The sequence below is a fragment of the Sabethes cyaneus genome, chromosome 2 (genome assembly GCF_943734655.1).
Source record: "Sabethes cyaneus chromosome 2, idSabCyanKW18_F2, whole genome shotgun sequence".
Taxonomy (NCBI): domain Eukaryota; kingdom Metazoa; phylum Arthropoda; class Insecta; order Diptera; family Culicidae; genus Sabethes; species Sabethes cyaneus.
The window spans coordinates 170,041,536-170,053,661 of record NC_071354.1 but is presented as its reverse complement, the minus strand read 5'-3'; the positions used below and the strand labels follow the sequence as shown (position 1 = coordinate 170,053,661).

General features: G+C 43.0%; 1 protein-coding gene across 1 annotated transcript; it reads right to left on the bottom strand.

The window, feature by feature from the left end:
* Positions 1-6,222: 6,222 nt before the first annotated feature.
* Positions 6,223-11,649, bottom strand: LOC128736334 (uncharacterized). Its single transcript, XM_053830810.1, has one exon. It carries the CDS (start codon positions 11,647-11,649, stop codon positions 6,223-6,225), a length of 5,427 nt encoding a protein of 1,808 aa, XP_053686785.1.
* Between the last annotated feature and the right edge of the window lie 477 nt (positions 11,650-12,126).

Below are 12,126 nucleotides of genomic sequence, written 5' to 3'. Positions count from 1 at the left end.
TTTTTTAAAGAAAGAAAGATGGAAACAATAGTAACTTTTGGGACCGCAATGACTCAGAAAAGAGAACCCTAAGTACCAGATAAAAATACGGATCTAAAATTTACTGCAAAGGAATAAATACACAAAATTTGAATTAAATCGGAGCAATTTTGAATTTCGATATGTCTTTTTTCATAAAATTGCTGAGTTGAAATGCATTATGGCTAATGGTTGAAAGGAATAAAATGAGCCCTATGCGTAAAATGACGCTAAAATAATACATAATTGAAGAAAATGATCAATATTAACAATACTTTTTGTTCATTTAAATTATTTTGGAGCAATTTATTTTTCCCCAAATTTGTCTACTTTCCAAATATATCTACCAAAAATTTTGGGATGGGTAGATAAAATCGGTAAACCACTGTATTACAATATTACTTATTAAAAATTTAAACGAAGTTCTGATAGCATAATGTAAGGTAATGTCCCTAATTGTGACACAGCTTTTGTTTTTGAGTCATAACTTTGGATCAGATCATCCAAGTTCAAATACATTTGAAACATTTGAAAGTTTGAAGACATCTTTTTGCTGAAGATAGCATTTGTTTTCGCTTAAAACAAATAAGTTATAGCAAAATTGAAATAAAGTGTATAGAATTAGAATATAGAAATATAGAAGGGAAATAAAATGTTACAGTCATTTAATCAAGGAAAACAAATCTTAAATACTACAAACCAGCGTCTTAACATAACCTCATTTTGTTAATATGTTTGCTCACTTAAGCTGAACGTCAATTGTAAAACCAACAATAGAAGTTTTTAGGCATGAGCTTCAATAAAAAATGGTTTGAAATTTATGAGTTTTGCGATCCAACATTATCTCTTAATTTTCTTGGGTCGAAAATTTATTTGTGGAAAGAAAAAGTTTTTATGCCAAATGCATGTTTGGTCCGAACTTGGATTGCCAAGCGGATTCATTAAACAAATTGACTGAGAATTGTAACCTCTGGTTCAAATAAATCTTAACCACAGTGTGACGTAACGCCGGTTATCCTTCTCCACGAGAGCACCATCGGGTTCGATGGCTTTACCCATCTCTATTTCATGCCTCAATTATCCACTTCCAAGATACTAATTGACCATCGTTCGCTAGAACACTTCGAATCCGTCCTCAGGAGCTAATAATCTTCGGCCCCCTGTATGTGGCGTGTATCCGTTACGAATCAATCGGGTAAACGGGGCAAACCCCGTTTAGTCCGACAGTTGGTCCCTCACTTTCTTGCTAGCCGAAGTCGAAGAAGATGCTGCTGCTGCTGCTGCTGCCGCTCCTTTTTCCTTGTTTTTTTTTCTTCTTGCATTTAGCGAAGATGACGGCGTCGTCGTGACGCCCTGCACAGCCAGTGCGAGAGCAGGTCTTCTCGTTTGCAATCCCCCTGTGACGTCCTTCAGCGGAGTTCGCGATGAAACGCGACACGTGACGTCTTCTTTTATTTTGTCGCTATTTGATCTTCTTACACAAGCTGGCTAGAGTTTTTGCCCAAGCTGTTGTCACTAATTTGTCAGCCATGCTCGGCGATTCACTTCCAAATCATTGTTAACTGTGCAATGACGCAACCGATTTCTCACACCGGAAGCTGCCCAACCCAGATTAAAAATAAAACACCCAACTAAAGCCCACCTCGGAATCGCACACACTAACTGCTTCTAGCGTATTCCATTGACTTCAGCTCGGCGATGGAGAGCCCTTGGCCAGGATTTCTCAGGTCCACCCAGATTTTCTTCGGAACGATTTCTTTTTGACACTCCAGGCACGCTTTTCCAGCGGTTGGCAAATTCACTACACTAACGTACGCTAGCACCGACGGATGATTTAATTGTGTGTCCCTTTCTGCACCAAGAAGCTGCCTTTTCCTTCTGTTATCCGTGATACACCCAAAAAGCACACACGAACGGCCAAACCGGGATTCGTACGTCTGGAGCTCGCGAGCGCTTCGATAGGATTATTTATTTAGGTTCGAATCGACAGGCGACCAAGCCTGATATTTCCCCTGCAACGTCGGAGTCGAGAGTCGGAAAATCGGTGCCGCTTCGTTCGCCGCTCTCTTGTGTGGTGGCAAAAGCTCTCTGATAATGGTTCGTGCATCCTTCCTGCACGCGAAATTCCTCACACTTGCTTGCTTGGGGGTAACTTGGTGCAAGCAAGACAGGGGAGGTATCCATTTTAGATAGGAAATGATAGGGAAAATTTGCTCTCTGCTCTGGCTGGCTGGCTCGCTGGCTGTAGATTAATCAGCGGGAAAAGTGTCCTCCGGCAACCAACAGTGTTGTCATAGACCATGGTCGGTTTGGTGTTGTGAGCCGAAATGAATATTGATAATGTGATATGCACTTCATTGATGAAAATTGATCTGTTAGGGGAAATAATTTACAAGATTTGCGTTTTGATTGATTATTTTCAATTGTTTCAAAGTTTTTACAGCATCAAGCATACAGCAATCAAGTCTTGTATTAGGCCCACTATTGGGGTTCGCAAAAAAGATTGGTCATACAAAGAGGCAACGTTAATTCAAACTTTAGACGTAAAAAAAGAGAACGTTAATTCGAATTTAGGACGTAAAATAAAAAGACGTTATTTCGAATTTCCTGAAATGCCGCATAGTATTTGACGACAGGTTTAATCCAAATTTTGGACGTAAACTGAGAGGATGGTAATTCAAATTTTGAACGTAAAAAGAGGGTACTTTACTTTAAATTTCGGACGTAAAAAGAAGGACGTTAATTTAAATTTAGAACGTAAAAAGAATTCACTCAAATAAATGGACGTCAAAAGAAGTTCTTAAAGACTGCTCCTCGTTCGGACTCAATTAAGGGGATCTGAATAGAAGTTGTTTCTGCAGGGATTTGTCCCCTACCCTGCCGTAGCCGGCTCTTCCGACGGCGGGTCACCGGCGAACACTCGCGGTCTGCTCTCTGCTCTGCGCGGAGGGTTTTCAGGGGAACGTTTCAGATTCGTGGAGAGGAATAGATTAAAAATCTATTTAAAATGTGTGTACAAAATAACCTTCTTCGACCTGCGGTCGCTGGTAAATTTGGGGTCAGTAAAAACCGCGGAACGTTAGTAACTTAAAGAATTACTTAAATTATAATCATTTGCTAATTCCAGAGCAATCAGGCTATCGAGAGGGACACTCTTGTGAAACTGCATTAAACCTGGTGCTAGCAAAATGGAAAGAAAAAATCGAAGCTAAAGAAATTATTCTTGCTGTATTTTTGGATCTAAAACGCGCGTTTGAAACAATCTCTGGGCCCTTATTGTTACAAACCTTGAAGCGATTTGGTATTGTAGGAATGGCATATAAATGGTTTAAAAGCTATTTATGTGACAGAACTCAGAAAACTCGCTTTGATAATTTGAATTCTGATTCCCTTGCCAACACACTTGGTGTACCGCAAGGAAGTGTATTGGGGCCCCTTTTGTTCATAATGTATATCAATGACATGAAACGAGTTTTACGGTTCTGCGACATAAATTTGTTTGCGGACGACACTGTTCTATTCATTGCGGCTAAGGACCCTAATGAAATTGTCACACATTTAAACCAAGATTTACATTATCTTTCAAATTGGTTGAAATTTAAACAGCTTAAGCTCAACATTAGCAAAACAAAATATATGATCATTTCAGCCAACTCCAAGCCAGACGTAAACGTTGAAATTGATGGTGAGACTATTGACCGCGTAAATGAACTAAAGTATCTTGGAGTAACCATTGATGACAAGTTAACCTTTAAGTCTCACATTGATAATGTCATCAAAAAAATGGCGAAAAAGTACGGTGTCTTGTGCCGTTTAAAAAATGAATTGACGATTAGTAGTAAAATTCTTTTATATAAGTCAATCATTTCACCACATATAGATTTTTGCTCATCCATCCTATTCCTTGCAAACGATACACAAATATTGAAGTTGCAGCGCTTGCAAAATAAAGTTATGCGATTAATTTTAAGATGTAATAGATACACTTCCTCATATATTATGCTGGACGCATTGCAATGGCTTTCTGTGAAGCAAAGAGTTTATTTTTTGACAATGGTGTTTCTATATAAAATTCTTAACGGGATGGTACCTCGATATTTGTGTGACCGAATTGAACGAGGAAGAGATTTGCATTCGTACAACACTAGAAACGCGGAAGATGCAAGAACGCCACATTTTTTGTTTGGAAGATCACAGAACTCTCTGTTGTACAAAGGAATAAATTATTTCAATTCGATGCCCAGAGAAATAAAACGTGCAGCAACAATGGCGGAATTCAAAAGGCTTTGCATTTCACACATAAAATCTACCTTATAGACACAATTTGATGATTTTTTGTATTAATTTAAGAAGATTGTTTATTTAGTTATTTTTTGTATATTTAGTGGATATAGTAAGTTATCATGTTCACTGATGATGATGGATTTGAAATTGTTATTATTATTAATTAAAAAAGTTTAGAGAAGGCTACACATGTTTGAGCCACGCGCGCGAGAACAGACATACACAATCTGGAAATTGAATGATCAGGTTAAAGTCCTGAACAAAGGGTTTGGAGCGGAAGCTGGACAGGCTTGGGTTTGCTTGTGGACTTTGGAACTCGTATACCATCGCTTTGTTGCGGAGTTGTATATCGAGCACCAAAGTTCTGCAGGATCTCCCTCGTAGTTCTAGATCGTTATCTAGAACCAACTCTGACCAGCTTGTGCTGCTAAATATTAGGTTCAATTCCTAATCAAGTCCAGATAATTTTCGGGTTGGAAACGTTTTGGACGAGCCTTGGACATTTTTTGAAAATGTTGATATTCACTTGAAAGTTTGATATGTCTGTATTAGAAGCCAGTTCGTTATTTGCTTTTGCACCTGGCTACATTGTTATTACATAAATATCTTAATAGATAAATCGTCTCGCTCAAACCGTTGTAGGGGTATGAGGTGGGACCATCATCATCATCATCATCAACGACACTTTATTTCGATGACACAGAAATGCGACTGGATACGTCGAACGATTTATTGGAACTAATTTTTGATCTAAAGTTATCTCAATCTTAAGCTAACACGAAGAACACGAATTGATTTCTCTCTAGAGATCTAGTACTATGATTCTATGCAAAAGACATATTCTCTGGCTCTCGCCGTTATCAATATGGTTAATGATTGATACAGGGTGGTCTAGTGATCGATTTTGCAATTACAAAAATAAAGTATATGAAAATATTGAACATCACCGGCCGCCTTAGAAATATGCGGTATTTCTAACAATATCTAATAATATCTATCTTTGGTTTCTATATAAACACTTAAGTTGAATGGTACGTTATGACACATGGTGCTTCAGTACGATGCTCCGATGTAACGTGTGACTCGTGATAATCCTGCGTACTCCTCCAATCTGCGTGCTGGAAGGTATGCTGCTATGCTCCTGCTTGCTGTCTCGTGATTTCTGCTGCTGAATTATAGATGCTCTCTCTGTGTAGCCTTACGCGGTTGCGTTTTCGTAGAATGGTTACACCGGCCAGGTACCGGTATCCATAGAAGAGTTCGGATAATGATGACAGTCCTCGGGGGTGCACTCCCCGGCCGCCCTGATGCATTGCTGAAACAGATGAGAGGCGCTTTTTTACATGAAAATTACAAATCAATAAAGACTTCCCTGGAGCGGAGGCTTGCGCGCCTCCGCGGGCGCTCCAGCGCCGATGAAATGCAGCTTCCGACGTATGCGATGCAGTAGCTCGATCTACCCAGTGCCTTGCGCGGCAGTAATAGTAGATCCCGTAAGGTGATGCAACGGCAACTTTCGGATGGATATTGACATAATATCGTAGTCCTTGCGTTGATACCAAGCTCCCAAAAATGCTGTAGATGCTCCAGTCCTAACAATTGAAAGCAACCGAATATAATAACGTGGTTCGACTTATTGATGTGGCCATCATCGCAAAATCGTTTCGGAAATCATAATGGTGAGCTGAGTTGAGTGAAGGGTATTCATCCGAGCAATTTGATTGGGAGTAGACTTGACAAGCAGCAGTAGTGGAACATCTTGAAGGTCGTGCCCATCCTGGCACGACGGAGAACGACGAAGCTATGGGAGATGATACATTCCTTAGACTTTTTGAACATTTATTGAAAAACAAAGACTTAACTGGCACGCGGGAGCCAAGAGACTCCCGCAGGCGACACCGCGCCTTCGTTGGGGAAGTTTTAATTCTTCCCTTCTGCACCAATTTGATCGTTGTCACGGATGGGCAAAACGCAAATCTTGCTAATTGCCCTAGTATAACTGCCATCTTTGGTCTTAACTGTGACCACCCGGATGTTTCCATCAGCGCCTTTAGTCACATGTGTTACTCGACCTAGAGCCCATTTGAGTGGAGGAAGATTGTCTTCCTTGACCAGGACCATTGTGCCGACGAACAAGTTGTTTCGCTGTCTCGTCCACTTGGTTCGATTGTGGAGGTCGGACAGATATTGTGTAGACCATTTTCGCCATATTCGTTGCAGAAAATCCTGCGTACGTTGCCACCGAGATAGCCTATTCTCGGGAACTTCCTGTAGTGATGGTTCTGGAATTGCGGTTAGTGGGCGTTGACTTAAAAAATGCCCTGGCGTTAGAGCTTCGAAGTCTCCCGGGTCGTTACTCAAAGGTGTGAGAGGTCTTGAGTTTAAGCAGGCCTCAATCTGAACAAGTACTGTCTGTAGTTCGTCTGGTGTTAGAGTTTTCGTTCCGATTGCTCTTCTAAGGTGCTGCTTTATCGATTTTACCGCGGCCTCCCAGAGGCCCCCGAAATTTGGGGATTTAGCTGGGATGAACTTAAACTCGATTCCTTCATCGGCTGCTTCTGATACGATTGTCTGCTGTGACTGCTGAGCGAGAAACACTCGTCGAAGTTCGTCTAGTTCACGTCTAGCCCCAACGAAGTTACAACCGTTGTCGCACATGACAACTGACGGCTTGCCGCGCCTTGCAACAAACCTTCTGAAAGCCGCCAAAAATGCTGCCGTCGTCAAATCTGCAGCAGTCTCAATGTGAACCGATTTGGTCACTAGGCAAACGAAAATCGCGGCATAGTATTTTACCGGGACTGCTCTTCGGTTTGGATACACAACCTGAAACGGTCCACAATAATCGACCCCGACTCTCAGGAAAGGTGGAGCTGGCGTAACACGCTCTGAAGGCAGGTCTGCCATTAATTGTTCATGGACGGTTGGCTTGTTCCTAAAACAGGTAACACAACGGTGAATAGTTTGACGAGCGAGACTGCAAACACCAATAGGCCAAAACCGATCTCGAACGCTAGCAATAAGCAGTTGTTGGCCAGCATGAAGCATTTTATGGTGGTAATGGAGCATGACAAGAGTAGTTAGTGGATGATCCTTATCCAGAATAATTGGATGCTTTCTTCCTGACGAGATTTGTGCATTCGCGAGCCGGCCGCCGACACGAATTACTCCATCCAGTAGCCGCGGACAAAGAGAATTGAGACGAGACGATGATTTCACTTGATTTTTCCGCAGTAATTCTTTGATGTCCTGATCAAACCGCTCCCGCTGAGCAAGTTTCACGAGTTGAATAAGCGCGGCTTCCCGTTCGGCGAACATTAGAGCTCCATGCCGCCTATCGCTGTGGTTCTTTTGGCGAGTATTATGTATGAACCTGAGTAACCAAGCAGTGAGTTTTACTAAGTCCATGAGAGACGACCGCAGACTGAAAATTTCATTCGGTGGAGCCATGTTGGCTACAACCGATATGGCAGTGTTTTCTTCCAGGAAACGGGTATCGAAGTTTGTTAGTGGTACATCATCTGCCATTGGCCATGTGCTTTCATCCTGTACAAGCCACGATGGTCCATTCCACCAAAGTTGATTCTCTAGTAATTGTTCTGCAACAGTGCCACGCGATAGGACATCAGCTGGATTCTCTGTACCCGGAACATGGTTCCACTTCCCTTCACGTGTTGAGTGTTGGATTTCTGACACTCTGTTTGCTACAAACATTTGCCAGCGTGATGGACTCGATGCTAGCCAGTACCGAACAATTTCAGAGTCTGTCCAAAACCACCTTCGCATTGTTAATTTTAAACTCTTTATGACCTTCTCGTGTAGATGAGCAAGTACCAGCGCAGAGGACAACTCCAACCTAGGGATCGACAGTTTCTTCTTTCGCCTTTTCACGTCCTCTATCGGCGCCACTCTTGATTTTGCAGCAATCAGGCGCGATGTGACACTACCATCGAAATGTGTACATCGTAAGTAAATACATGCCCCGTAGGCCTTTTCAGAGGCGTCACAGAAACCGTGTTGCTGTATGGAACGACAGTCCTTGCCGAACGCTAGCCATCTCGGAACTCTTAAATCTTCTAGGCGATCTAAGCTACGTCGAAACTCGATCCAAATCGACTGCAGGTTTGTAGCGAGTATATCGTCCCAAGTGACTTTCTGTTGCCAGAGAGACTGGACGAAAATTTTCGCTGCGACAATTATAGGGCTAACTAGTCCAAGCGGATCGAACAGTCGTGCCAAATCCGAAACCACAACTCGTTTACAAATATCAGATTGGTTCCAGGCAGGAACCTTGAATTTGAAACAGTCCGATCCCGGTTCCCAAATAAGTCCAAGAGTTTTCACTGTCGCACTTGAGTCGTCTAATTCAAAGCAAGTCCGTTCGTCCTTGCAGTCTTCAGGTATACGCTCGAGGACTGCGGGGCAATTCGAGCTCCATTTTCTGAGCGTAAATCCGCCGCCGCTTAGCAGTCTCTGTATCTCAGCGCACAGCTGCACACCTTCCTCGATGCTGTCTACGCCCGACATCATATCATCCACATATAAATCTTCCGCTAATACCTTCGCAGCATCCGGAAATGTTCCACCGTCGAGCTCTGCCAGTCGTTTCAAGCATTTTGTCGCCAAATATGGGGCAGATGCTGTGCCATACGTAACCGTTTTAAGCTCAAAGATGCGAATGAACTCGTTAGGATTGCTTCTCCAGAAAATACGCTGGAATTGCCAATCACGCTGCTGAACATGGACCATGCGGTACATTTTTTCAATGTCCGCGACTATAGCAAATCGATGGAGCCTAAAGCGCATGACGATCGAGAGCAGATCATCTTGAACTGTGGGACCAACCATTAAGGCATCATTGAGGGAAATTCCGCTGGTAGTAGAGCACGACGCATCGAAAACAACCCGCAATTTTGTTGACGAACTTTCCGGTTTGAGTACACAGTGATGTGGTATATAATACTGTTGAGCCGATGATTCTATATCCTCAGTGACTTCTCTCATGTGGCCCAAGCGCAAGTATTCTTCGACAAACTGGATGTACATTTGTTTAATTTTATCGTTGCCAGCCAGCCGCCTTTCCAGTGCGAGGAAACGTTTGAGTGCAGTATTTTTTGAGTCTCCGAGGCGAGATATAAGGTGATCCTTCTGTGGCAATGTTACGATGAATCTCCCACGAGTGTCTCTGATAGTTGTACGATCAAACCACGTCTCGCAGGCTTCTTCTTCTATTGAAAGGGTGCTAGTGGAGCGACACGTCTCTAGTTCCCAAAATCTCGTTATCAAGTTGTCCAAACGGTCACCACACGCGCTGGCAACAACTGGTTGATGGCTTGTGCAATTCAAAACACGACCGCAAACAATCCACCCAAAGGCACTATTTTGCAGAGTAGGACCATTATCTCCTAGCTTAAATTTATCAGCCGAAAGTACGTCGTAGAAGAGTTCTGCCCCAATGAGTAAATCTATTGAGCCTGGCTCGAAGAACTGGGGGTCTGCAAGTGCTATATCGGCCGAAATATTGAGATCATTTGTGTCTATTCTTGCGAGTGGCAAATTCTGTGTTACTTGTGGGATGACGTAAAATGTTTCCTTCTCGGCAAAGCAGGATACACGGGAACGAATGCGAGCCACGACAGATTGCTTGCATTTCTTCGTGGTTTGTCCAATTCCACTGATAGAAAGCGTTTCCTTGGACCGTTTAAATTTCAGCCGTTGAGAGATGTTTTCTGACATGAAGCACAGCTGAGATCCGCTATCAAGCAGAGCTCTAGCTAGGATAGAGTTCCCAAATTGATCTTCAAGTATCACGAGTGCAGTAGCAAGTAATACCGATCGTGATGCCTTGGTTTCGTTAGCAGAGAGGACAATATTGTGGTTTGTGGTTGTGTCTGTGGTGGGTGGCGTCTGAGCATGAGTTCTTGAACTTGGAATTGAAAGTGCGTTTTGTGTATTTTGATTAGGTACCTGCTGGTGAGTTTGAGTGTGTGCTTGGTTCTGTGGTCGTGAGGTTGTTGGTGTCTGTGTCGTGTGTGGGTTCCCTAGAGTCGGTTGCGGTCGCGTCGGTTGTGAAACAGGAGATGTGTTATCAGTCTGATTTGAGCTTAGGTGCAGCATCGTGTGGTGTCGTTGTCCGCATACCCGGCAGGAACCTCGCGAACAGGATTTTGACCCATGACCTCTGGATAAACAGTTGAAGCACAATCGATTATTTTTCACTGCATTCCTCCTCTCTTCCACTTTCATCGATCTAAACTTCTTACATTGTGAACCAAAGTGCTTTTCTTCACTACAGAAAGGACAAGCAACTTGTGTTCCTGCATAGCTGCTGAACGACCGTTGTGACCTTTTAGAATCGGATGGATGACAACTCTTTGGCATTACCGATTGCAGAACAATGCAATGATTTTTCAGGAACTGAAGCATTTTAGTGTACGTCGGGACCTCTCGAGATCGATGTTCGGTTTCCCAAAGGCGCAATGTTGCGGCATCTAATTTACTTGCCAGGATGTGTGCCAAAATAGTGCTCCAATTCGCGGTTTCCTCTCCAAGTTTGCCTAATATTTGCAAGTGTTTTTCAAACTCGTTGAGCAGGTGATTGAGAGACTCGAACGTTTCCCTTTTCATTTGGTCTACCGAAAGCAGCGCATCAAGGTGCGATTTCACCAAAAGCTTTTTATTCTCGTACCGCGATTCAAGCTGGCTCCATGCTATCGAATAGTTATCCGATGTGAGTTCAATCGATGCAATTTCTTGCAAAGCCTCTCCAGACAAAGATGATCGGAGGTATGTGAATTTGTCAATCTCCGACAAATGAGCATTATCAGAGATAAGATTTTTGAATGTATCACGAAATGTGATCCAGTCACGTAAAGTTCCACTGAACGTAGGCAGCTTCAATTCTGGCAACTTTACCCGCATCATCGACACAGAAGAATGTTGCTGGCTGATAGACGGCGCAGGACCAGCAGCGGGATTCAACATCGAAGGGCACAATAAGTCTTCCAATGATTGCTTTAGCACAAAATATTCACTGATGAATTCTTTCAGAATCTGCGCATTGTCCATGTCTCTTTTGTGCTTATTTGCCGCCATTTTGCGGGCTTGAGCATCCACAGTTTCATCTGGGTCAACAAATTCTTCACTTCCATCCGTATCCTCAATAATCAATTCGATTTGCATGCGCACTTCACAAAACAGCTCATACACGTCGTCCAGTTTTTTAATTCGAATTGGCAATGAACTCTTATCGCGAACTTCGTTGTAATTCTGCCGAAACTCTTTCATGGCATCCATGATGCTCCGAATCTGGCGTTCTTGCTTTAGTAATTTCCGCAGCTCGGCCATTTTGTAAAGAAATCACACTGCACTATTCACAATTCACACCGTTTGACCGACCGAATATACCCGCAAACCGAGTAATTGACAGAACCCACGGACAATGAGACCCTTTGCAAAGCGAACCAGCTTAGGAAAATCGATCAACCAACCTCAGATACTCAACTCAGCGGACCAATCTTCTCTTAATAGAAATATAACGCAGATCATGCAGTTTTATCAATTTTATTGAATCGGATTTCAGCCACATGCAATTTTACCACTTAACCAGGGAGCGTCTGATCGTGCATTCAGAACGCCACCTCAACCAAACCTGTCCTGCTACTTATCTTTCCGTCCGTGTCCGTGTAGAAAATCCCGGTGTGGCCGATCCTGTCTCAATCCTAGCGAATCCGTAGGGTGCCGATCGACGTAATGCAGCCACGCTGCCACTAAAGCCAGATGCAGATGATTGTCTCAGGAAACAATAGCCCAATGCAATGGCTG